The sequence below is a fragment of the Spea bombifrons genome, chromosome 3, assembly GCF_027358695.1.
Source record: "Spea bombifrons isolate aSpeBom1 chromosome 3, aSpeBom1.2.pri, whole genome shotgun sequence".
Classification (NCBI taxonomy): domain Eukaryota; kingdom Metazoa; phylum Chordata; class Amphibia; order Anura; family Pelobatidae; genus Spea; species Spea bombifrons.
This window is the reverse complement of record NC_071089.1, coordinates 64,870,156-64,897,907: the sequence shown is the minus strand read 5'-3', so window position 1 is coordinate 64,897,907 and position 27,752 is coordinate 64,870,156. Positions and strand designations below refer to the sequence as shown.

Genomic DNA, 27,752 nt, shown 5'->3' with positions numbered 1-27,752 from the left:
ATTACTCTTCTGTATCACTCCAAGGGTTTGTGCTTGAAGCATAATATAAAATACTTTCAAGCGCCTTACTTTTATACAGAATAGGAAAGAGTATTCTGCTATAGTGGATTTAATAACTGTTTTTGGAATTCACCAAAGTGACTTTTTATGTCACATTTGATATATGTTTCATAAACACTTGGTTTACTTTGTTAAACCATAATAACAGATACACAACAAAAAATATACATCTGCGCTAGGACACGTTTACAAGTAATGAATGATACCATTATCATTTCTGACAGCTAACAAGTATAATATATTTTGTCTTTTCTGAATATCAATGTAATGATTTAAACCTCTATTAGAAATAATAAAAAATATATATGTTTATCCAGCATTAAAATGACCTCCACCTTTTTCTCTCTTATTTCTATCGCCCAATTTCTCTTTCTTCTTACTCCCCCCAACACTTTTTTCTTTTCCCACTCTCTGTTCTTTTTTTCTTTCTCTCACTTTCTCTCCTTCCCTTTTTCCTTTTGTTCTTCCCATTTTCTTTTTTCTTCTTTCTGCTCTTGTTCCTCCTTGGTAAGCAACATAGCCATGGAACATTACATAGGACTCACCAATCTTGGGTACTTTGATGTAGTGGTGGGCTAAGCAATATACGTCCATGTAGTGTGGCAGAATACCCAATATTTATGCCTTATATAGGTGTTTTGTTTTAAATAGTATTCACTTGGAATGAACTGAATTTTTGCTTTGTTTGGTGCCAGACGGTGCGTCCCACTAACCTTTCGCATGTGACTGGATGCCTTAAAAATATTCCAGTTTGTGGCTACATGTCTATAATTTTACCTTTCCATTCCAGTAGTCATGCTATAAAATTATATTCTGACTTGTGGATAAAAGTACTTCCATTCAAAATCTACTACAATGCATTTTATATAAAGACGCATTTAGTAAGAATGACCTTGGAAATTGCTATTAAAAATATTTGCTGTAGGCAATCTTTCCCGGGAAACTCTACGTATATTTTATTGCAACTAAAACACATTCTAGTAAGCTTGAAATAACCGATCATAGAGTGTATTAAATCAGCTAACAGCATGTTTTTTTTTTATTCCTTGAAAGTTCAGTCTGATGTTTAAGATCTTGTCTATAAACTTTCTTTTCGAAACACAGAAAGTAGGAAACTGTTTTGACACAAAGCTCTGCAGGACAACTTACATGCACTTTAGTGTGTTTCTTACAAAACAATACTACATTAATTTGCTTTTGAAAACAAATATGAATCCAGTGCCAGTTATAAACCTAGTAAACCTAAAACAATCAGAGATGGCATTTATTTTTTGCATTTGATTCATGTTAATGTTTTGCACCATCTATCAGGATATTGGCTCTTTTTTATAGTCTTGTTAAATTGGGTAGGGGTACCATCTTTGTAACTTCAGTTTGAAATCTTTCTGATGAAGGTTTCTACATTGTTCTTGATTTGGATTCACTTACAATATTTCTTTTTGTTTCTCTCAACAGAAAGCTGATCTTGCAGTTGCGCCACTGGCTATAACCTATATGCGAGAACAGGTCATCGACTTTACTAAGCCATTCATGACTCTTGGAATAAGTATTTTGTACCGAAAGCCCAATGGTACAAACCCAGGCGTCTTCTCCTTCCTGAATCCTCTTTCTCCTGATATCTGGATGTATATTCTGCTGGCTTACTTGGGTGTCAGTTGTGTGCTCTTTGTCATAGCCAGGTAACATGTCTACATTTGTGCATATTTGGCAATTATTTTGCATTTTATTTACCAACAATAATTGTCAAATGTCACTTTCCTTATATTTTATATATTTTACGATGATGTTGTGCAGGTCAAGTCACATTGAAGACTCTCACCAATGATTGTTAATCAGGGCCATCTTACTTCTCAGTGTCTATATTACAAATATAAATTATCACTGAAACAGAAACCAAAGTCAGCAATATGCTTGATAGTCCTAATTATTATAACTCAGGTACACCAGGTTTGTCTTAGGTGGTTGGAATAAAAGATGTAAGAAATATATGACATGGATCACAAACAACAAAATATTTTTTATCACGCATGTTGGAAGATTGTAACCCAATAGCAAGGAGTGACAAAACAAAACCCCAAAAAAGTCCAAGGGCATCAAATCCAAAGGGCAGGTAGCAGAGTAACAGAGGAGTCCAAAATGGGGTACAGGAGCGCAGGAACAGGGAACAGGAAAGCAGAAGCAAATGCTGGGTTTCTGGAAGCTGAGCTGCAGAATTACATGGGACTGGGCAGCATGTGCTCTGGAGCTTTATACCTCCAGATGAGCAGAAACACCACTGTTGCTGGGGTAACAAAGGAGGCGTCTCCCCATCCCCAGAAATGTGGTCTTGATTCAAGGGCATGGCCTACTGGCCCCCACTTGATGTGCATGTCAGAGGGAGTGACACGATCCCCACCACTTCACTGCAGTGGGACACAGAGGAGGGTGCTGTGACAAATACACTGCTCCCTTACACACGCAAATCTTGAATTTTTGATAATATATATATATATATATATATATATATATATATATATATATATATATATGTTGCTCTTGGTTAAACCTATGGCAATTTCTAGAAATAACATAGAGACAGAAAGTCTCTTTATAAAATGTTTGCAGTATAAAAACAGTGGGGCTGTATTAAAAGTTGAAAGGTAGAAGGTTTGAACAGTGGTATACTCACTATGCTGACTTTCAACAATTTCATTGGTTGCTATGGTAACAAGTGCACGTTTCAGTGTTGCATCACAATCATTTATTATGCATAACTAACCAGTTTACTTTAATAATTGGGAGGTAAACAATTGTGTGTTTACAAATAAATACCTTTTAAAGAAAGTTTTTCCATGTGTACTCCAGTAATCGTCAGCATAGGAAATGATAAAAAAATAAAATAATTGGTGAGAGTCTTATTAACATTAGTTGAAGTGCATGGATTGTTGCCTTTATAACTAAAAGAGTCAATTAGTAGACCACAGGTTAAAATATTGCTGAAAGGTAAGTTAATCCATTTAGTGATATAGGGCTAAAAATATATTATTCTATCATGCAAAGGGTCAGTTTTCTTTCATATTCTACAGTATGTCCTTTTCTACTATCCCAATAATTGCATTTTTGCTTTATTATTTTTTTTTCCCCATCTTCCTTTTTATAATTAAATAATAGCACGCCTTTAATGAGGTGATGAATTCCTTTCCGGTCAAAGTGCCCATTTTCCTTAAAGCAAGAGGGTCTTTCACCTTGCTTCAAATACTTGACAAAAGTTACCAAGAAATAGATAAAAGGTTCTAGTTTTTTTGTTTTGTGCTTACATGTTCTGTAAGTTTTAGAATAATTTGCAGAACTTGCAGAAGGTGTTTGAAAGATTTGTTTACTCCTTTTGGGAGGATCACTCATTTATGTTTTCAAAACTTGAATATATCTATATATCTATCTTTTAATCTATATTTTTATCCATCTTTATATATATATATATATATATATATATATATATATATATATATATATATATATATATATATACTCATATATGTATATATATATACACTATACAGGTGCTTGATTTTATACACCTATGGCAATGGGTCTGATTAAAACACCTGAATTCAATAATTAAGAGGTGTGTTTCCATCACACATACATAGAGCCACTATTGGACACTGATATTAACACAGTGTGACACATTATGAACATATAATAAAATAATATATATATGGACATTTCATAAATTTCCTAAATATTGAAAAGCTATTGTACCTAATGAATTTCTGGTTTATATAGTTTTAATGTATAGTCACTACTTAAGTCAGCAATGCTTATTGTTAACCTTTCTGTTAGGGATTTTATTTAGAGTAGCAGTCAACTTTAAATTGTTGGCTTTGAAAAAAAAAATATCCAGAATTGGCTACTGTGTATTTCACATTTTATTTGACGGTTCCTTTTGATTGTTTGATCAACATCCAAAAATGTTACTAAGCAAAGTATATCCTATGATTCGGTGTTTTCAGCATTTTTCATTTATATAAAAATATACATATACCACATGGATTGTAGTGGAAGTAATTGAAGCAATGAAGAAAAAAAATCCCTATATTAACTCTTGGTTGTTACTGGCATTTTCAAGTTTATTATGAGGAAAGGGCTACAACTGTCATCTAAGTTGGTTCAGAATATGCACCAAACACCTTTTTTTTATCACCTAGAATGAAGATTTGGGTAAGTTGTTTAGATCAGTAGTGCTATACATTTCAGCTAATCAGACAGTAACTTTTAAGACTTCTCTTTATGTATGTGTTTAACAACATATTTTGTGCACAAAATTGTTATTTCCATGGGCAATAATCATTCAATCAGATTTTTCACTTATATATATTAATGTCTATCTATCTATCTATCTATCTATCTATCTATCTATCTATCTATCTCTCTATCCATCTATCTATCTATCCCTTCCCCTCTTTAAGTGTTTTCACTTTTATTTTATAGGAAATGTCTTTAAAAAGTCCCACCAAATATTACATCTTCATAGCATCCAAACATTTAGAATTATGTAATCTTTATAAAATTATTGACATTTGTCAAGATGTTTTAATAACTACTAAACATTACATTTGTTAATTTTATTAATTTCCATTACTTTTTTGTTATCATTATTGTTTTTATAATACCTCTTATATATTATATATATTGTATAATACCTCTTATTTTCCTCATTAGAAAGGAAACTCAATGCTTCAACAGTTCATTTGTTTAAAACATATATTTAGTTTATTTTTTTATTTCAAGAAAAAAAAATGCATTCAGTTATATATTTTTTTTCTTAACAAAATTGTGGTTTCACAGGATATGGTGCAAAGCATTGGTCCAGGGTGAAGTTAATAATATATCATTACAAAAGATAAAACAGGAGTATTACTAAAGCTAAGACTTTTGCTTAAGTAGTGTTAAACTATTATTTCAATATCATATAATAAAAAATGACTTATTTATTGAAAGGGTTCTCTACAATTTGTTTAAAATAACTATTAAGGATTTAGTTGAGTTTACCGATAAGCATAACGTAAAACAGGGTTTGCAACCATATCGATCAGATTTCTTATTGCTCTGCTTTGTTGATTGTAGTACTTGTGGGGTTCAGGAGGGTCTTGTTTACAAAGCTGTCAGGATTGACACAGCTGTCAGAGAATGCCTGACAGCTGCGCTAGCACCGGAACCGTCATCTATTATGTGGTATCTTATTTTGTGCTGTAGCAAGGTATCAGAAAAATACTGATTATTTGTTCTGGCAACAGTAATGCTGATCAATTCTGTGTTTGCAACAGGAATGACGCCTATTTTTGTCCTTAGTTTATAAAGTTTCTATGCTGGCCTTTATTGCAACTTCTATTTTGCTATTTGGTTAAGTCCGGTTGGTGGCGGAGTCTTCCACCTCACTCACTCACTTCCAGGCCAGCTGTGCCCACGCCTGAATACAGCCCTGCCTAATGGACACCTGAAATGTTGGGACGTATGGGATAGTGTGCAATGAAGGATATTGTGTCAAAATTACTATTTTGTCTGAACAATGTGCTAGTGATTTTATTGCAATCTAAATATAATATATAATATAATTTACATTGTACTATTGTATTAGTCTCCTTGTCCATTGATAAATTATTCATTCTGGTAGATAAAGGGTAATGATTATTTGAACTCTCCAATGCATCTTATTGTCTTAATGTATAAACATCTTATTGTCTTTAGTGTTTCTGGAAACAAGATGGAATATAATTTAATGCACTGAATCTGATTGCAAGATTTATAAACAATCCTAGGGCATGCAGCCCTAGAATAGAGCATTTATATGGCACATTGTCTCAACAAAGTAAGTAAATTGGTTACTGCTTGAGTGTCCCAAGAGATTTAGTAGCTCTACAAAGCAAAGACAGTAGCAGCATATTGATTGTTCCTGTTTAACCTGATGATGCTGTTAATTATTAACCTTTCAACCTCAGTTTGTTCTGTTGAAACCTGGCAGGAACTAGATTAGATAACACTAAATGATGGACAAAGGCCTAACATTCGGTTTCACAGAAAGGACTCTGAATACATGTCCTTAATAACTATGTTATTTAAATATGGAGCACAGTTTTCATCTCTTGTATATTACAATTGTAATCTGTCTGGAGGATTTGTTTAATTATCTAATTTAGATACCGAATAACTTAAGTAATTTTCTATAATATTTTGCTTACATTTACAATTGTGTAGGTCAATTCTAATACTTTTGATCTGTCTCATGTTTGGGTCTATTTACTAAGAAGTTTAATAATCAGTTGAGTTACAGTTCATTCAACTGACCAGACATGGCTGAGGTTGCATGTCCTCACATATAACACGTAAGTTGTTTGCAAGTGCGTGTGAATGTCCTTGCATAAAACTTCCAACTTTGATTTTCAAAGCATGGTTTAATCAATCTGCAAGTTGCTTGCTTTTTTCAACTCATATTAACTCAACTCTCTTGCAGTCAACTGTATGCTAATTGAAAGTGATTCAAGTGCATGTTGGCTTTAGTGAGTTTGTGAGTAGGACTTTTATTCCACTTGTGCAGATGCACAATATTTGCCGACTCGCATACATGTGAAGTTGAGACCCTGTTGTGTTATTGGTACAACGGAAAGCTATAAAGATTCATAATTACACTGGGGGACATGAGAGATGCATGTGAATGTTATAGCATAGCAGTTAGTGGTGGTTAAAGTTGGTGGTGTTTTTCTACACAACAAAAATTCTTCAGTCTCAGCTGTCAGTGATTCTGGCCAATACCCTTTCTGCTTTTACCCTCAGTGTGTCAAGGTAACACTGCTTAGTGACACATTTATGTGTTAATTAGTGGCTGCATCTTCAATAAGCAGGGCTATGGGCTATTTTCATCATTAAGGATTTTGCCATAAGGAAACATGTAATCCAATAACCAATCCTTAATGGTAGTGCGATACTAAATACAATAACTCAAACGTTAAATCAATTAACATGAAAAAATTGAAGTTGTAAGAGTTTTATTTTCCCTTTGTGAATTGGTTCATTTTATGCACCATGAAAGCAAGGCTGGCTAAATAGTATATAGCATATTGAGTATGTGGTATCTTTTCTTCTGATATATTTCAATGAATTTGTATTAGACATTTTAATTTGAACGACTGACACCTTGTTGGTACTCTAGACCACAGAGTGAAAATTGGTATCGAGATGTAGAATGTTTTTCTTACAGTTACTTGATTATATGTAATTTATACAAAGTTAATTCAGTGAACTACGTGTCCAAACAAGTTGTCTGTTACCAGATAATTCAGAACTAGGTGTCCAAGAACTGTATTTTTATTGACATACAAGAGCATTTCATTTCAAAACTTACCCTGCAAAGATGTACAGTATATATATATATATATATATATATATATATATATATATATATATATATATATATAGGAACCATAGGATACCATAGGAAATTGACTTTCGTTATTTTGTTATTTTACATTATTTTTCCTTGGAGTACAATAACTCTTACCTATTGTTAAGTTGCCAATTGGTGCCAAATATTTCGGCTTATATTTCGTTAATGTGTAAAATAAATATCTTCAAAATAATCACATTGATCAAAAAGCACAACCTATAAGTGACCGTAATTAGTTATGGTAAAAGATTTGATCGTGACAGTTTTTTTTAATTGTTTTTCTTAGTTTGCTAGCTCAACAATAAATAACATTGGCTGCATACTTTTAGGACTTTATTAAATTACTTAAATAAATTGCAGACATTATAAATATATATTTAGATTTTTTGAGGAAGAAAATAGTGTTAATTTTATGTACGGTCTTAACTGGAACCGTCTTTAAAAATACTGTATTAACTATAAAATGTGCGATAGTAAAATGTTTTTGCAATGCATATCAGAAAATTATAATTAAAATATAGAATTTAGTTATAAAATAACAATAATAAAATATACATAGTATCGTATCTGTTTTGTCTTTACATTTTTATTCCCAAGATACAGAAAATGTCCTTCAGAATACCTTTTATTATTTTCATTCAGTTGACAGCTGCGAGTATATTTTATGTTTCATATTTTTACTTCATTTTCAGGTGCAAACCATGCCTAAGGGTGAAAAGCAAATATGTCATTTTATCAAAAATATGATGCTTTCTCTAACCTTGGCTTTTCCTAGTTTTACAAGATCCTTTTTTCCAGTTAACATTCTTTAATCTTCACAATTCTGTAACACATTTTGTGAATTCTTTGTATGCCATGTTTATAAATGAACAAAGATGTGTCTTATATTGCAGTAAAAAGTAAAATTAGAATGCACTTTTAATTTGAATAGCCAACAGGGAAGGGTATCCAAAATAGCCTATTGGATTGGACTTCCAACTAAAAAAGCATTTAAACAAAGTATAAAATCACAAGGGTTAGCATTTCTCGAAAATAGCATATTAATTGACATTTTAATGTTGATAGATGCAAAAAAAAAAATAATTTCATAAATTGTATATCATATCATAGAAGCATGCTAATAAATTTTATAGCAAGAAGCACCAGTGGTGTATTTACCCAACCCAGGGCAGCGCAACCTACCACCATCTTACTGCCATCCTTACTTCTGTGTGTCGGGATGTGACTTCATATGCTGGGAACCCACTTTTTAAGTCAGCAAGGAGCAGGAGAAATCAATCGGCACAGCCCTCTTTAGTGTTAATAGGCCGGTTGAGGAGGTCAGTCATCTCCCTTTTAACCAGTCCATTAGGAAGTGGCGTTGCAGGAAAACTGAGGCCAAAATATGCCATGAAGTGGAGGGTAGCAAAAGAGGGGCTCTGGATTGGCCCCTGATTATAGAAGGGAATTAAAAAGTGTCCATATTAGACACATCCTTATTAACAGTATTTTGATTGTAATGCACTTTTTCACTTTTTTGTTCACCACCTGTATACAGAATCATTAACAAGATAGAATTTTAGTATTTACTTGCATAGGTCAAAGTTCTCTTACGCGGTACTGGGGCAGTTGCTAATTTGCCCCATTGTTAATATGGCAGTGGTGGATATATTGGTGGGTATAGTGGTGGGTATGTTGCTGGAAATCTACCACAACTCAAACCCAGTTAAGAAAGGAGGCAGGTTGTGCTGAAAATGTATATTATTTAACAACCAACATTGTTATTAGTGGAATATCCTTAACGTTTGCTTAAGAGGGAGATATTTATTTTCAGACACCAGTGTCCAATAAGTAAAGGACATTTTAGAAACATTTTATATTTCTATACCTAAAAATCTGAACTTGGGGACTCATTCTTCTCTGTTTATTCTGGGTATTCGTTCTACCTACTTACTTGAATTTCTTAAATTAGTATGCAGAATTGTAATCTAGATTTGAACATCATTTAACTATTGAAGTGTAACAGGATTGCAGGATTATTGTTTTCTTTATTATGTTGATTTAATTCTATTTTAAAAGTATGGCTCCTCGTCAGATGATCAAATATAATCTTTTCATATTTTATTATTTGATCTATATAGTAATATAAGTATATTATGTTTATATATTATAAAATTATTACTAATATTCTATTAAGGTAATATAACAATTCAGAACATTCAGTGAACATATACATATGATTTATTTTGTCCTCGTATGCATTATACTTGTATACTTGTAAAAATAACTGATGTAGGGGTGCAGTTAATAGCTTTTTTTCTAGTATCAGAATTTCAAAGTTGTTTAAGAACAAAATACAACTCAAAACAAACTTTAGCATAGAACTGGGTCAGATTTATTTTTGTATAATTTTTAATTATAACCTTCATAATCAACTCCATGAACATAATGCTAGTTTATCTACAGAGTGTGAAATGAAAAATTCTTTGTTTTTCAAGTGCAGGCTTTTAAGACAGGAGGTGTTCTAATGTTGTATTAGTACAGTGAAAATGAAATGTTTGATCTTCTGAATATTAATGTGTCGGAAAGAATATAGTAAAGAAAATTGAATTCTCTGAAGTGACAGAAACCTTATTCAAATAGTTTTGATTAAATGAAAGATTTTCACACAGTTCAGAGGAATGAATAGCAGTTCAACTCCAAAGTGGCTTTTTAGATTCAAGAAGCTGGAAAAAAAAAAACCAGCGTGTCATTAGCAAAGTAATTAGACTTTAAAACATATTTAATTAGTTGCAGTTGTAGCCTGTGTTTTCGTAAATTGCTTCATTGCAAACATACAGTGTTACTTAGCTTCCATTTTGTATGAAGAAGATGCTTTGTAAGTAAGCACAAAATAACTAATATAAAAAAGTAAATGGATGTGGAGCTACAATAAAATCAACATTTGATCACACATGTGAATAAAGGAGACACATTGATGCAACATTTGTTCTTTTTAAAAGGCAATGCTGTTTTGAACCAGTACCATAGAACGTTTACAATCCTGTTTCTTTTAGAGAGACTGACAAAGTACCATTTGGAGGACATCACTAACTTTTCTGACTAACTATGTCTGATGGCAGGAAAACCTAACCTGGCTAGACAATACGTGCATCCGAAAGTCCACCTGTGCACATGTAATTGCCAGTAATGTCCCAAGTACCTTTTTGCACTAGACAGCAATCACAGAACAGTTGCTTCTTCAACACTCAAACTTCTCAGGATGATGCATGTTATTGGAAAGCTGGTGAGCTTTATAGGGTCTAACTAGATATAGAAAGATGTAGAAATACAAACCAATTAACCAAAACACTATGTCTCTTCTAGCAATATGTTCTTGTGGTTTGATTTGTTTTTGAATACCTGATTGGACCTGTGTTTACACAGATTGAGTTGGCTTGTGGTCCAGCAATGAGAACAGCACAGGCATTCTTTTTGTTGTTATCCCTACTGAACCACTGAAATTATTTCCTGTGCATTGTGATCTTTTGTTGTTTACTTTATGCGCCAATACTAAGCATTTATCGGTATGACTGTTGTGGTTTTAATTACCATAGAAGGTTGTTGTTGTGAGGTTTTGTGTATCATAAAAATAGTGGCCTTTGCAGCCTACCCTGACAGCATGGAACAGCTTCTGTAAAGTAGTGGTGCACACCTGTACCCACCAGTTACAAGTGCAGGGGACTGCCTCATAACTGAGGTAAAACAAATGAAAACTCTACTCTGTCTCTATTGTTTGAGCAAGACCCTCTTTACCTTATTTATTGGTTAATTACTGCCAAAGTGTTTTGGATGTTTAATGGAGCCCAGAACATTTGCTTAAAAAAAACCCACAGGAGAATAAGATTACACTTACTTACATATATTCTCTTAAAATCTGGCACATAATGAAATTTAACGCCTTATATATTACTTAAGTTATTAGCACTTCATTTGTTTTTCCTTTTTATATTCATATTGTTTTTCATAACTTTTTCAACACATTTTTTTGTAATTTGGTGGGTAAACTTTTTAAGATTTTTCCTTGTTACTTGTTTACGTTTGTTCATATTTATGTAACTTAAACGTGTGGTCCTAATCTATGTTATTGCAAAGATAGTATCTACCTAATGTAAAGTAAGGCTATTATGTGAAAGTAAGTCACATCGCATCCCAAAGAATGCCCTTATAATGTTGACAATCGTTTATTTGATTATTCATAAAATGAAGTATTTGCTGTATTATGTCACTGTAAAGTTATGAAATGATGTGTCTTTCTGTTCTTTTGCAGTCATGATTGAAGGACATCTCTACAGCTTTGCTTTAAAGATATTTTTCCCTTCAATTGTCACAGGTTTAGCCCCTATGAATGGTATAACCCACACCCTTGCAACCCTGACTCAGATGTGGTGGAAAACAATTTTACCTTGCTAAATAGTTTCTGGTTTGGCGTTGGAGCTCTCATGCAGCAAGGTATACGAATCAGCCTGCGTTTTCTCTTGGGCACCATGTCCCACTATTTGCTGGGGTTACCTATCACAATGGTACAAGATGTTTGCATGGGTGCCTCTGTGCATGTAACCATATTATGCTTTACATTCATAATGAAGCATCTTAATGTAGGCATCATTTTACGTCACTCAGTAAAATATTCTTCAAATATATAGCGCATATTTGAACAATACATTCATTGCCATGATACGTAAGTCTAATAAAATGTAGGTACATTCCATAAATCAGCACTTTCCCATTAGCAGATGCAGAGTACAGCTTACAACATCCTCACTTTCTGATTCCATTTCTGATTTTTTGATATACACCTGTAGTCATTCTGGGGGTACATGTCCAAGCAGATCTTTATCAAACACTCATCTATCAAAGCCATAAAGGTAGCTAGTCTATTCTTAACTCAATTCAACTTCATTAAATGCATTATTTTAAAATATTGTAGAAAAAAAAAAGAAAACATTTGGAGAATATCTCACAGATGTTTTATACATAGGACATCCTCTCTCTGTTTTAACTGTTGAGGCATGTAATAGAAGTGTCATAAATGGTTATAGTATTTTCCATATGTGTCTCCAGTTAAATAACATACTTGATCATAACCTTTTATTCGCATATGGGTGGCATGTTTTAAGGAATTTTCACAAAATATAAAATAAAACTATATTTTCCATAGTTATTTTAAACTCGGTTGGGATGCAAATGTTTCAAAAACTGACTTATTGTAGGTTTGATTAACTATTGCTAAAACTATTGGAAGTATTTAAATTAGAATGTTTTGGAAATGGAAGCATACTAAAGTTAATAATGTTTATTAAAAATGGCTTATCAAATATAATGTATCTATAATATAAAAATAATATATTGGTTTTTAACATACACAAAGTAAATTAAAACTACTTGGGATAGACAAATTGAGAAGGATACATGATAGAGGAGACCCAAACATTTCTTACAGTCACCTCCTCCCCAGGAAACGGTGGGATATGGTGCTGGACATGACGTTACCTTGGGTACATGACAGTCAGCCCCTAACCGGCACATTGTTCATTGTTAGTAAAATGTCTGCATTATAAGGTTTCCAAGGTGATTTCCAAGGTCGTGGTAATAAATGTGAAACTGCTAGTCAATGTGCTTTGATCTTTTTTTCTCCTCTTCTGTTTTTCTGACAATCAAAGAAAAAAGGGGAGAAAAATATTCAACTCTGTTCTAGCATCAGTTATCCTCAACAAGCATCAACAATACTCAAAACATATTTCATCACTTGTTTTGTCTTGCAGTGTTCTAAGCAGAAATTAGATATGGAGTTGTCTATCCTGCCAAAACAGATCTCTTCTAGCTATGAAATAGTAAGATGAAATGCTAGGTAAGATGGACTGTTTTCAACCAAAAACCTTCTTCCAGAACTTTGTTTGTTTTACAAAAAAAAATGTTTTACAAATAAGACATGATATTTATATAGAATATTAAAGTATTGGATAAAAAATGGTCCATCTTGTCTTGACTTCATTTTACAAAATCATAAGACAAATAATGACTTATCGTAGAAGTTATAATAAACAGAATTAAGCAAATATTCAATTATTTTTCTTCCATCAACACAGGAAAAACTAAGACCCACAATTCTGCTTGGCCTTCTCCCTTACCCAATGATTATTAATGAATTTGCCTTAAAGAGTTCGTACAACAAACAATTTGTTTATTACAACCCCCCCAAAAAACTCACTTTTTTTTACAAATAAAATATATTTTAAACCACTAAAATATGATTATAAAAAAAAGTAATTATTATAATATATACTATATATATATATATATATTATTAGCGCTTTTTTAGCATTAGCAAACCATTTATGGATTATTTTGTACCAATTGGTCCTCACTCTAAACAACATTGCAGACTTGTAGAAAACCTGTTGTTATATACTTCTACATAGCATGTAAAAGGAATTTTAAATTAATATAAAAAGTATATATTTCCTTAACTTTTTTGCCCCTGGGCAGCATTTATTGTTGATAGCTTTTGTTCAGAAAAGACAACAGGAATGCAGCTGTCTGCTGGTCACGAAATCTGAACTATGTCAAATTGATCACACTTGATCAGTTAAAATGCTAACACAGATATGAACAGAAAATAAAGTTATATAAAGTTATTAAATTTGCAATATGCCCAGTTAAGGACACATTTCAAATAGTAAATACAATGTAAATATTTTAACTCAATAGTACAATCACTGCAACAAGGCAGCACAGGGACAATATAAAATAAAATGTTAATATAATATCCTATATAAATATAATATATGAAATTAAAGAGTATGATGCTATTAATGTTGCTTGTTATGAAGAAGGCAAGCGTGGGGACAAAAATATGCAAAACATAATAATGTATACGATATATAATATTCTATAAATTAAATTAATAATGGTGGAATTGATTTTAGCAACATTTTATTCTCCTAGTGGAACTAGTATTTATTCATTTGACTCATCATCAAGTAGGATGATTTTTTTAAATAGTTTTATATTTCAGCCCTTGTAAAAATCTCATTCTCCAATTTTTGCCCTTTAGCTCTTAAATCTCATTCTGCATTGTTGCACTTTAGCTCTTAAATTTGGTGTTAGTTATATACCCTTATGTAGATGACACACTCTATAATTATTATAGTTATTATGGATGCATGTAGTATGCTTACGAAGATATTTAATGTCTCACTTACAAAGAGAAACATAGAATGAAACCCCCGAGAATTTCTGATTATTGTAATTAGGGAATGTAGGACATTTCAGCAGACCACCTCTTCTTCCTGTACATTTGTTTTTATTGTATAGAAACATTATGGATGGTATCACGCAGTAAAGCTACTGTAAATATTTTTTAAGCAAAAGTAATTTTCATATCAATATATTCCTTAATTTCTGCCAGGTTCAGAGCTCATGCCCAAAGCACTTTCCACAAGGATAGTAGGAGGAATATGGTGGTTTTTCACACTTATCATCATTTCCTCATACACTGCAAACTTAGCTGCATTTCTAACAGTGGAACGCATGGAATCCCCTATTGACTCTGCAGATGATCTAGCCAAGCAGACCAAAATTGAATATGGAACTGTTCAAGATGGAGCAACAATGACATTTTTCAAGGTGTGTTTCTGAAATACGGTTATAATGTTACGTAATGTTATGTTATGTTCAAATATAAAAAAGTTTATTATTTCAAAAGAAAATGATGTTTTCGAATCACACATAAAGAAAAAATCCAATAGTATCAAAGACAATGTTGCTATTAAGGATCATGATTACATTACTCAGTTTTATACTGTAGTAATTATTAACATACTTCCCTTATAAGCTTATATTCATTGAGGACTGACACCTGTTGAAGAGAGAAGTATGATGTTTAGGGATTTCTAAATTATTATCACAATTCACCTTTTGATTGAATAATGAACCATCTTTAGATGTATAAAATATATTATGTCAAAACTAGCAGAATTTGTAACTAGCTCTTTTTTGTTGTCATATCTTAAATTGCTCGTAATTAATTGCCTTGTGCCCTGCACATTTTCAACAGAACATCTAATGTTAGATTAAAGAATAAATAATTAGTGTAAATGAATAATGAAATCCAATTATATGATATACTAACCTACAGTATATGTTACAGTAAATTGTACATTTCAAGAATACACTTTCTAATGAATTCTAAATAATCTTTGACTTTGCTGTACCAGAAAAGCCAAGATTAAGAGGGCAATGTTAAGTATTTTATAACGTTTACAATATTCGTGAGTGAGGTGGTGCACGCGACACTAATAAGAGAATATGTCATATATATATATCTGTTAGATTTTGTAACAATAACACTTGTGTTTACAGATTCACTTTCACCTGTCAGTCATCAAACTCTTTGTTTGACAGAACACCAAGAAAACATGACACCATTATTAAAAGGAGTTCTTGTCAGACAGTAGTAATGTAAACTAAATTCAGACCAATCTACACCAATTTAAAATCACCAGCTGGTATGGGCTTATTTTCTGTATCCCTGCTGGAGCTGCAGGAGTCAGCACGGCACTAGCTACATAATCCCAAGTGTCCTGCATGTAATCAACAGGCTCTGTGCACCACTAGTCACCTCGCCTATAGATGGTTAAGACCTGCACCCTACCAGAATCTCAAACATAATCACCAGTCTCTGTCAGGAACCAGCCAGAGGAGTTGGAGTAAATGAGTCCAGAGCAGACGGGAATGCATATAACTCAGTCTGGAAAATAACTCAACATGGCAGACAGAAGGCATAGGGTTAAGCTGATAAACAAGCCAGGCTCAGTAAGGCATGCAAAGTGTTAATCCAAATGCAATCCAAAATTGTAGCACACCGTGAGCTTCAGAAAAACTGAGTGCCATATGCAGGGAACTTGGAGGCTATATAGTGCTGCTGAGAGTGACCTTGCGCATGGTGCTGTGGGCGCCATCCCCTTGACCTCTGACCATTGCCAAAAAGGTGGTGCAATATGCTTGCCTGTAAACCCGCACCCTCTATTTAAGAAACCCCACTCTACCGCAATGAAAGAGGGAGTGAATAAGTAGATGGCGAAGGTTGCAACTGATTGCCGACGTGGGAAAAGCAGCATCCTCCTTGACTGACATATGAGGGTCAGGCTGTGAGGTATGTGACTTACAGTGTAAAAAATGTAGGGAGGGATGGGAGGAAACATTTTCTGTTGAAAAGAGACCTTGCTGACCTCTGAGCCCTCTGTATGGACTAGCAGTCGCATACTAGCTCAAGATCATTATGCACAATGCCAAGCATCAACTGGAGTGGTGTAAAGCACACTGTCACTGGACTTTGGACCTACCTAAATGCATAGTGTCTACAGAAAAGTTTGGTGGAAGAGGGATCATAGCCTGGGGCTGTTTCTCTGGGTGAAGGGTAATGTCAATGTTACAGTATATAAAGACATTTTAGACAATTGTATGCTACCAACTTTGTGGCACCAGATACATAAAGACATGGTTTGAGAAGTTTGATGTGGAGGAAGTCAAGTGGCCTGCACAAAGCTCTGACCTTAACGCCACTAAACACCTTTTGGATGAATTGGAATCCCAATTGCCAGCCAGGACCTCTTGTCCAGCATCATTACCTGACCTCTTTTGGTCGAATTGACACAAATTCCCACAGATGCACTTCAAAATCTTGTGAAAAGCCTTCTCAGAAGAGTGGGAGCTGTTATAGCCGCAAAGGTGGGGCCATCTCCAGGAAATGACAAACCAAAAACATGCATCATAGGCAACCATAAAATAAATGGATTTAGTTACTTTTAATATCTGTTAATGATACAGTGTAACTAAGAGGTTAGGAAAGGGTTGAATGTTTTCATGATTTATAGTTTCAATTAAATCATTGCTTATAGTTATTTTCTATTTTCATCAGTACTCGCTAAATCTGTCTAAAACAGAAATACAATGGATTGTAAGAAATAATAAATTTCCTCTAATTTCTAGTAATTTAGCAACTCAATTACTGTCAGACACACAATGTGTAGTTTTGTCATTATAAAGCTATGAACCATTAAAACTGCTGTTAGGAAAGCATGTGAACTAGTTGAACTATTTTGTGCTGACACACCACAATGTTAAATGTTATGTTTTCTGAAATCAACCTCAGCAATTATCATATTGTGGATGTCATGATTTAAAGAAAAACAATAAGGTCAATTATATTTTTTTTATTGTTTCTTCTCCTAGGTTTGAATGGTCAAAATGACTGGTTAAGCCTTACTTTATCAGTGAATGTCTGACATGTGACCCCATGTGGTATACATTGTAGTGTAATTTAGCATTAGCATTACTACATATTTTATTGCATTTTGATTGATTAGATAACACCATTAGTGGGCAAATACATGTCACAGTGTTCTAATTTTCAGAGTATTGTATACCAGTTGTTGTATGACAAAAACATATAACTGTCTCTATAATATTATTATTTAGTTTGGCTGTAAAGGGGACATACCAAGTCGTTTTGGACAATGCTATGCTTCCAACTTTGTGAGAACAGTTTAGGCAAGGCCCTTTTCTCTTCAAGCATGACTGTGCCCCAGTGCACAAAGCAAGCTCCATAAAGACATGGTTGGATGAGTTTAGTGTGGAAGAACTTGACTGGCTTGCACAGAGCCCTGACCTCAACCTTGTCAAACACCTTTAGGATGAACTGGAACGGAGATTGCGAGCCAGGCCTTCTTGTCCAACATCGGTACCTGACCTCACAAATTCTCTACTGGATGAATGGGCAAAAATTCCCACATACACACTCCAAAAAAGAGTGGAAGCTGTTATAGCTGCAAAAGGAGAACCAACTACATATTAAAATCTATGTATTTAGAATACAATGTCATAAAAGTCTCTGTTGCTGTAATGGTCGGATGTCCCAATATTTTTGTCCATAATAATTATATGGACAAAACTAGTCTTCTAAGGTTGCATTGAACATGTGCACTCAACTAAGAAAACAAATATATCTTTACCACAACCATATCATATCACTCTATAACTAACACGGTTTCTTATAAGAAATAAAACTAAGTATTTTATGTGCAAAGAGGTATAATGCTAACTCAACCAAGAACAGAAAGCATGTTAGCCGCCTGCAAAGGTATAATTTACCGTAATGAGTGCAGGCAACAACTTAACAGCATTTTCTATGGTACATCCTCATCCAGGTGGGATGCATCTGAAGTTTTAGTTCACTTGTGGTTTTACACAGGAACAACTCCATCAACACTGCAGTCTGATCTTGCCTACAAGGGCAGTCTAAAACTAAAGCATACGGCAAATTTCCTCTTCATTAGCAAGCCAATCAACAACCCCAGACATACATTTCAGCCTTCATGAATCACATCAGTAGAATGCATTTTGGATCCTTCTAAGCACAAGTAAGCAAGGAGGTCCACATCTGGACTCACCTTTATACTTGGGTTACATTTCAAGATTTCACTGAAGATAGAAATGGCATACAAAGAGATGTGAGAATGATAAGCCTGGAATTGTTGTTCCTCCACTAGAGACATGGACGCCAGCCAAGTCTTTGTGTTCCTCTTCGTGAAAATCAAACTATTCGTATTCTACATATATTCACCTGTTCAGCCTGGAATTGTTGTTCCTCCACTAGAGACATGGACGCCAGCTAAGTCTTTGTGTTCCTCTTCGTGAAAATCAAACTGTTCGTATTCCACATATATTCACCTGTTCACGTGTTTGTTCCGGCGAATATTCATATAAGTTCTTCGTGTTCATTTTTCTGTCAGTTTTCAAGCAGGGGTTTGTACGGGGTTAACGCTGTAACAGTTTCCAGCAGTTTTTTTTAAATTCCTTAAGACTATTTAAAATCCCTATTGGTCGATGGCAAGGAGCTCCTCTGGCATCAACCAATGAAGGGCAGCTGCTCTTCATTAACCCCTGCTATGCTACAAAGTCTTAAGGTAGGTGATTTGTATGGGGGGAGATTAGTTAGGAGATATCTATATAGACGAAGACAAAGATTTCTTTGTCTTTGTATACATTTACCTGCTGCCATATTCGGTATTTGGTTTGAACAACATAAACGCAACCTTCATGTTTGTTTTCATGTTCTCTCGAATATGAATGCACACATCTACTTCTTACTTTTTTTGTGTGTGCCATCACAGCACTAATCACCATTTTGGGGTCCAAGGTAAGTCCAGGTAATATTTCAAAGAGGTCTGCTCCCCAACCTCCCTAGAGCAACAAGATTTACAGGCCTCTTTCTCCTTAGTTGACTCTCCAGAACCATGTCTAAGAATTTGTAGGCCTGTCTCGCCTTAGCTGGGGTCAGTGAGAACAAACACTAGGAAAACATTAGATTCAAGTATGTCATTTCACATTAAGAATGATGTGACAATGACCAAGCATGGTAGTGCTAGAAATTTGGGGGTACTTTGCTACATCAAGTCCTGACAATCAGAACCATGAATTTCCAATTTTGAAGTCTACTTTCAAATGGTTGATGAGCAAGAAATGACATTTTGCAAGGACATAGACAAGACTGAAACCCATTGAGAAGTTCAGTCTAATGACTACAATTGAATGCTCAAAACCAACAGATGTCTTAGTTAAAGCAGTTTTACATAGAAGAAAAGGCCAAAATTCATCCATTGTGCTCTGAGAATTGAAGCATTTGATTGCAATTATTCCTGCTGACAAGGTATAACCAGTTTTTAACAGGACAGGCTAAATTTTCTTAAATACATAATTATTTATTGATTTATATAGCGCCATCATATTCTGAGAAGCTGTGCAAGGGTTATAATAAGGCAGATTTTTTTCTTTGTTTTCCATTAACACTAATAATTTACAATTGTGTGTTCTAGAAATCCAAAATACCTACCTATGAAAAAATGTGGGCCTTTATGAACAGCAGAAGCCAGTCGGTGCTTGTCAAAAATAATGAAGAAGGCATCCAACGTGTGCTAACCTCAGATTATGCCTTTCTAATGGAATCAACAACCATTGAATTTGTCACACAACGCAACTGTAACCTGACACAGATTGGAGGCCTTATAGATTCAAAGGGTTATGGCGTTGGAACTCCCATGGGTATGTTACCTTTCAGTTATTTGTTTTTTATTCATTTATCTTAGTGCCAACAAGGGAACAAAGAAAACAAAGATGCATGACTCAAATTTCAGTTAACTTCTTTTGTTTGCCTTGCTTATATTCATAATACATATTGATAATATATTGGTATAAATTGCAAACATGTATATAACAATTTACAAGGTAATATACTCACAACAACACAATGCTCCATTAAGCTACAGTTTTATCCTAGGTAATTCCAGTTGTGTAATGTACATATGCAAAGCTAATGTTCAGATGGATCACTGACACAGATATATATATGAGAAAATGAGAGGATGAAAGAGGAAGAAGGAAAGGGAGAGAGAAAGAGAGAACGAAAAGAGGGACATAATGAGAGAGGAGATATAAAGAGAAATATGTAGAGAGAGAGAGAGAGGAATTTAGGAGAAAGGTAGGCACATATGCTATACATATCCTATGCGTTTAAAAAACTTGTGTTGGGGCATCACAATTGACATCAGTAAGATGATTCAGTATGGTATTCAAAAAAGTGATGTAAGCAATTCACTGTACAGCAAGCAATGTAAAACACTCATGTCAATGTGGGCATGTCTAAAGAGCGGTGCTCTATATCCATTTAAGACCTTTTAAAATCAACTTACAATGCTTAACGCAATACTTAATACTCAAAATTGCTGTTGTCAATCACATATTATATAAGGCATCCCCTTTTCTCTGCAAACAAAGCTTAACCACCTAGTGAATTTTTGTCTATACAGCCTAACTATCAGAAGCTCATCATTTTATATATTGGGACCATGTTTTACTCCGGTTTACATTCATGAGAATTTGACAAAGCATGAAAACACTGTATTAGCCTATTGTACAAAGAGTTCAAATAATACGTATTATGCTGTGTATACTATTATTACTAAGTATTTTATTTGTCTTCACATTTATGCGAACACTTGATTGTGTATCATATTATTGTTACTATAGTGATGGAATACAACTAAGACTGTGGTGCCCGAAATCAGTAAATGCCAAAATGCTGCAGAAAGTATTTCATTCATTGGTGTAATTTTTGTAATTTTAAGGAGGATTAGACTGTACGCAGGGTTAAAAACCTCCAATCACAGTTGCTCATAAAACATACAATACGATCTAAAACAAAAGGAAAAAATAGCACATGGTGTTAAACAGAATATTTGGCTGCTATTGCTGCTTTTGTGGAAATGATGCTTGGGGCTACTGATGACAAATCTCTTATTCACTTATTTAGCATTGCAACAATAAAAATGTTGTATTTTGCGGTTGCCTTGGCAGCAGATACTGACAGTGATTTGTGTGTGTGTGAGCAGCTAATGAATATCTTGTGTCAGAAGGCTCACATCTCTTGTATACAAATTTAGTTATACAGTATATTATACTGACACGGTATCAGTATGGTATACTGACACGGTACTATACTGATACCGTGTCGGTATAATATACTGTATAACTAAATTTGTATACAAGAGATGTGAGCCTTCACATGGAACTGTGGTGTGGTTGACCTCACATGTTCCATGGCATGGTCCAGTCACTGATAGTGAACCGTGCGCTTAAAATGCATTTTTTTGCTGAATGTTCATAAAATATTTTCTTTAATATATTTTGGAGTTTCAGAAGTTTTGATACCATGAATGGGATTGAGAAAGATGTAATTTAGTAGATTTTTTTTTGTAAAAAGATGCAAAGTATGGCCACGCCTGTGAAAGAATTCCTATCATTTCAAAGCATTATTCTCATTTTGACATTTTTATCCTTTCACGTGAAAAAGACATTCATCAAAGGCTAAACCAACTCTATTGTGGGAGCTCTTCAGTGCAATTGGGACAATTCTGTAAATTCATCAAATGCATTACTTACACAGAAAAGAGACACCAGCTGATTCAAAATGTGATCATTTGCATGTCAAAATAGATATATTGTCCACTATAGTAATCAGGTTGGATGAAAGGGTATGACAAATATTCTGTATAAATTCACTACTCATTTTCCAGAATTTCTTTTTTTTGGCTACTGCTGCTCTGCAAAATAAGTTCTATTAAAAGTTTTAAAAAAACTTTCCAAACGCATGGACTACCCTGCTCTTAAACATTTTGTCAGTTTGTTAATAGGCACGGAGGCACAGACCTTACCAAAGCAGTAATGATTTGTATTAGCTTTTTGAAAAAGGTATTTTTAGCCCTGTGGTTTACCAAAAGCTTCCAATGCCATTTTAAATGAAGAAACATGCTACTTTCCTAAACATCTTACCGATTTGTTAAAGAGACACAAATCTTCTTTTTTTTTAATATTATTTTTATTATATCTTCTAGAACATATATAACAACAAGACATCAGTCTACACAACAATCCTACAACGATAATATAAAGCAACCGCAACAAATAACACGTATAAATACCCGCTCATCCCTTGGTCTGCCTCTTAAACATATTAACAATACAAACATTTCTTTCACTGTCGGCTCCCCTATGTAGCCGACATATATTGCATTTTCCATGTTTAGTTGAAAAATGGTCTGATATTTTTACTGCTGGCCATGTTGGGATAACCATTGAATTCCAGCTTCTGGCAATTAATAATTGTGCTGCCAATAAGACATGTATTATGACATCTCTGTCAGAGACTGGCCATCCTTGCTTCGTAACTTTTATGTGGATATAAGGTCTGTTGGTCTGTCCCTTATTCATGGTAACTTTGTCTTTTGTATTGTACAAAATTACCCAAAAGCTTGACGTACATTTATTTAAATCAAAGGGTTTTATGCACATTTAATGCTATTGCTTTATCCCACTGCTGCTGACATTTAAATAAATGGATACATTATTTAAGCTGCTGTACAAAAAAAATCACTACAATTATGATCGACAATTAGATTGATTATACCTGAAATGCAAGAAAAGTTCTGTAATGTGCAAATATGCTAGTGATATGAAATACATAACAATATATATCAATATTCTAATCTAAAATGTAATCTATTTCAATTAAAGAAACAAAACATATCAATCAGGTCCCTTCACAAAACAGTGAGTGCCTGCAAGTTGGCAAAAAAAATGTGAACTTGGATGTATGAAATTCATACCTTGCATACACTCACCTGCAGGAGTGTTGAGTAAATGCAAGTTTAGAAAAGCAGACAACTCGGAAATTCATTAACCTGCAAGTTGAAAATGGGAGTTTGAACTTAATTGTAGCTTAAAAAAATTCCTATCAACAACCAGGGGGTTGCCAGCTAACTGAGCTCCCCTCCACGCACAAACATTTTAAAAAAATGAAACCAAAATAGAGGCCCGGCTGATTGCTGATAATTACCCCCCTTCTACCCTGTGTGCAGTGACTAATAAAATAAATCTGGATGAGAATACTGTCCATATTTAATTCAGTGGCATGGGGGGAAAATAACATAAATACAATTTGGGGGCATCCCTGTATGTTTAAAACCCACCATCACAGGGCCCATCCTGCAAAGATCACTGAAGTTTCAGTCTCACATTTGCCCCAAGATTATGGGTGGTTAAGTAAACCCTATAGAAGGACCAGATTTAAAAGGAAAAAAAAATAACATAAGTAAATTGAGACAGTGATTTAAACTGATTAATCATTTTTAATTTCTAAAAACTAGCTCTAGCTGTGGGGCTGTTTGAATAATATATTACATAAGTAAAGTAAATCACTATTTACCCGTAGCAGTCTGTTTTATTCTGTAATTCAATAAATATGACTAAACTGAACATAGAAATTAAGGTGTATGTGGTATGTCAATGAGTTGGCCATACAACTCTCTTGCTATGACATAATGTGCCACCAATCTTGTCACACTTGTGCCCATTCCTTTTTGTGATTCCAAAATTATAGTATTGGAAATTCAGGGGGAAATTGGTATGATGAACTGGTTGAGTACTGATTGTCACAAGTTCAGTGGCATGTTCAAACTTTTATTTAACAGTACCATCTTGTACCTAGTAGGTTTAATGATGCACTTGATTAGACCTGTCAGATACCTCTGCTCAAAACTCATGGGGTAACTCTTGAACGTTCTGCAGTTATTTGTGTAGGTACAAAATAAGCCATGAATACACAGTGCTCCTGAGAGAGCTCCAAGTGAGAGCTCTGAGTAGGCAGAAATATAAGCCTCACAAAAAGGTGTAATTTTAGAGCAGCAATGAGCTTGGAAACAAAAGTTAAAGAATTGGAAGTCTTGCATCAGAGGTGAAAACCAAACTTCTGTAGACACCTGTAAGGGGTTGTTGACATGATTGGCATGTATCTCCAAGCTGTAAAGCTACTCATGGGGATTTAAAAAAACACATACTATGTACAGAACTAGTTTTTGTACAATACACTCACAGTGTGGTAATTTTAGCTATTTATTATTATTATTATTATTATTAGTAGTAGTAGTAGTAGTAGTAGTAGTAGTACATTAAAACAATATTTTCAATTGTGTATTCTATAAAGGCAATCTTAACCAAAAAATAAAAAATAAAACATTGTTAAAATGAGTACATGATGTTGTTTTTTCATGCAATTGTGTGTCTGTTAAAAAAAAAAACAGATGTATTAATTTGTTAAAAATAAGTCTTATTGTAAAACAATGTTGAAATAAAGCTATAAAAGTAAGATGAAACCCAAAATGAAAAAAAAAGAATATAACGAGTTAAAAACACACTATGGTTGCACAGGATAAATCAACTTCTATAGCTTGGATAGCAGATGGGAATTTTGCATTTTCCATGCAGCCTGCAGGTGCTTTTTGCTGTGCCTGTGATCAAAAAAAAAAATTGTGCTTTGTACTGTGAAATTAACTTTCACGCCATTCCCAGTGCAGAGTGATAGTGTTTAACACATAGTATTTAAATATTTTGAATAAGCCATATTGTGAATGTTCAGTGTATTTTATAAAGTGATACAATGTGTTACCCAAAACAAAATGAAATCAATTAACAATATAAGTATAGAGCAGTAGTAGACTGCCTAAGTACAATATGCATCTTTTAAAAGATTTATTCAGAGTAAATTAAATATTTACTCTGAATGAATGTTATTATTATGAAATAATGCATGCTGCATGTGTGGGTGTGCAAAAATGCTGTAAGTGTACTTGTGAGACCGAGTAGGTGTGACCTTACATGCATAACAAAGTGTCATGAACGTCACTGACTAGCATATATTAAAAGTACTTGCTCGCAGACTAGAGTCACAGCAAGTATTCTTTTTTTCGAAAGAATATCTGATTATATAATTTTCAAAATTTTAGAGGACATATAGAAATGGTTCAAGATAATTCCGTATCACAGAGTTAAAATAGCCTTGCATTTAATTATAAAATGTTGTTTATAAATCATAAAAATAATAATAAATCAAAATATGCAAAAGCAGAAGTATCTAGTTTAAGGATCAGTGTAGTTTGTCTTCTTAAGAAAATAATGCAACAATGCATAACATGTGAGATTATCACAAGTTGGAATATGCTGTCTCCCTGGTAACTGTTATGAATAACCATGCAAACCATTGTGAAATGTGTCACATTATCCTTAGTCTGGTTTGGGGTACTATATCCTTGTAATGGAAGACACTTTGGTGCCTCATATTTTTAATTTTACTTATATGGACACCATCATGAAGAAAAAAATGTGCACATGACGTGGTGGAAAGATAGAGGTTTTTAATTGATGAAGTCATTAGGGTTTTACTTGGAGGGTTTGGCACCCATGGTGGATCCTATATGTGGCATCCCCCACTTTAAAATGTAAAAACACCTGCAAAAAAATATAATGTTTGCAAACATATTTATAGTACAAAATGTGTAAACAGTATGTCAACTGGAAAAAAATAGAAATCTGAAAAATAAATTCAATTAGCTTAAATAAATAAAATTTACTGAACAGATAATACTGTGAACACAGGTCCAAACTAACCACTCTTGTGGATTGACATCCTCTACCTTCGAGCCACCATTTCTGCAAATTGATCAGTCATCAAAGCCATATTCATGTTCACTATATACTGAGCCAGACATAAATGGTGGTACAGCATTACTTCCATTACTCTGTTCTGAGCAAAACATTGACGGTGGTACAGCAAAACTCTTTTGAAACCAGGGCCGGCCCAAGACTTAATGCCGCCTGGGGCGATGTTTAAAATGAAGCCCCCCCCGCTGATTTTAAACTTCGCCGACGCCATTATCTACCGTTAAACAGTCCCCCTTTGTACTTACCGTTAAACAGTCCTGCGGCGAGTTTCCCTGCTCTGCCACGGTGCCGGCTTGTAATGCTGAGCGCCGGAAATTGACGTCAATTCCGGCGCTCAGCATTACAAGCCGGCACGGAGACTGAGCTAGAGGGCTCGCAGAGGAGAGAGAGGGGCGCCGAGCGGGTAAGCGAAAACCACTCGGCGTCCCTCTCTCTCCTCCGCTTCAAAAAAACAAAAACGCGCGGGGCAGCAATGTGGCGCCTGGGGCAATTGCCCCACTCGGCTCCATTGTAGGGCCGGCCCTGTTTGAAACAGTAATTATAATATAATTATTATATAAACCATCATTTAGTATGAAAAATATACAAACATGTAGGGAAAATCTTGGACAAAAGGAAACATTTTCACAGTTTCACTTATAAGAACCATATGTATATACAGAGCAAATGGGGAAAAATAACTTATAAAAGTATATTTAGGAATTTGTCCTGTTTTTGGAAATACCTCTTATGCCTGGTATTTTCATTTATTTTGGCACTAACAGGGTTTAATATGAATGACGTGCATTGCTTATTCTAAACAAGATTTTTTTTTAATTTGCTATACGTAGAGTATATTTGCCAGCGGCCATATTAACACTATTTATTTAACCATTTTAGCGCCAGTCTGTCCTAAATATTGCAGTCAAATTTCTAACAAACCCATTTTATCCACACACAGTATTTTAGTACATTTCGTTCCCTGAGTACATGAAATTACTGAAACAACTTGTGATTTGTATTTAGAAACACCCCCGAGCACAGGAATACCCCATATACATGAGTAGGGCATGTCTTTTAGGCACTGCAGGTTCAAAATTGGAACATGCGCATTACAGTTTTTAAACATGGAATTTTGACAGATCTGCTGGGTCCACATCTA

General features: G+C 34.1%; 1 protein-coding gene and 1 long non-coding RNA gene across 2 annotated transcripts in view; both read left to right on the top strand.

Moving 5' to 3' along the window:
* GRIK2 (glutamate ionotropic receptor kainate type subunit 2) overlaps positions 1–27,752 on the top strand; it is a 262,126-nt gene that overhangs the window by 201,169 nt on the left and 33,205 nt on the right. The window contains exons 12-15 of the mRNA XM_053459441.1: positions 1,516–1,739; positions 11,832–11,950; positions 14,910–15,127; positions 20,377–20,602. Coding sequence (XP_053315416.1) covers positions 1,516–1,739; positions 11,832–11,950; positions 14,910–15,127; positions 20,377–20,602 — 787 coding nt within the window. The remainder of the gene's footprint in view (positions 1–1,515; positions 1,740–11,831; positions 11,951–14,909; positions 15,128–20,376; positions 20,603–27,752) is intronic.
* LOC128483293 (uncharacterized) lies at positions 23,503–24,178 on the top strand. Its single transcript, XR_008351056.1, has 2 exons — positions 23,503–23,562; positions 23,928–24,178. It is a non-coding gene; the product is annotated as an uncharacterized LOC128483293 (long non-coding RNA).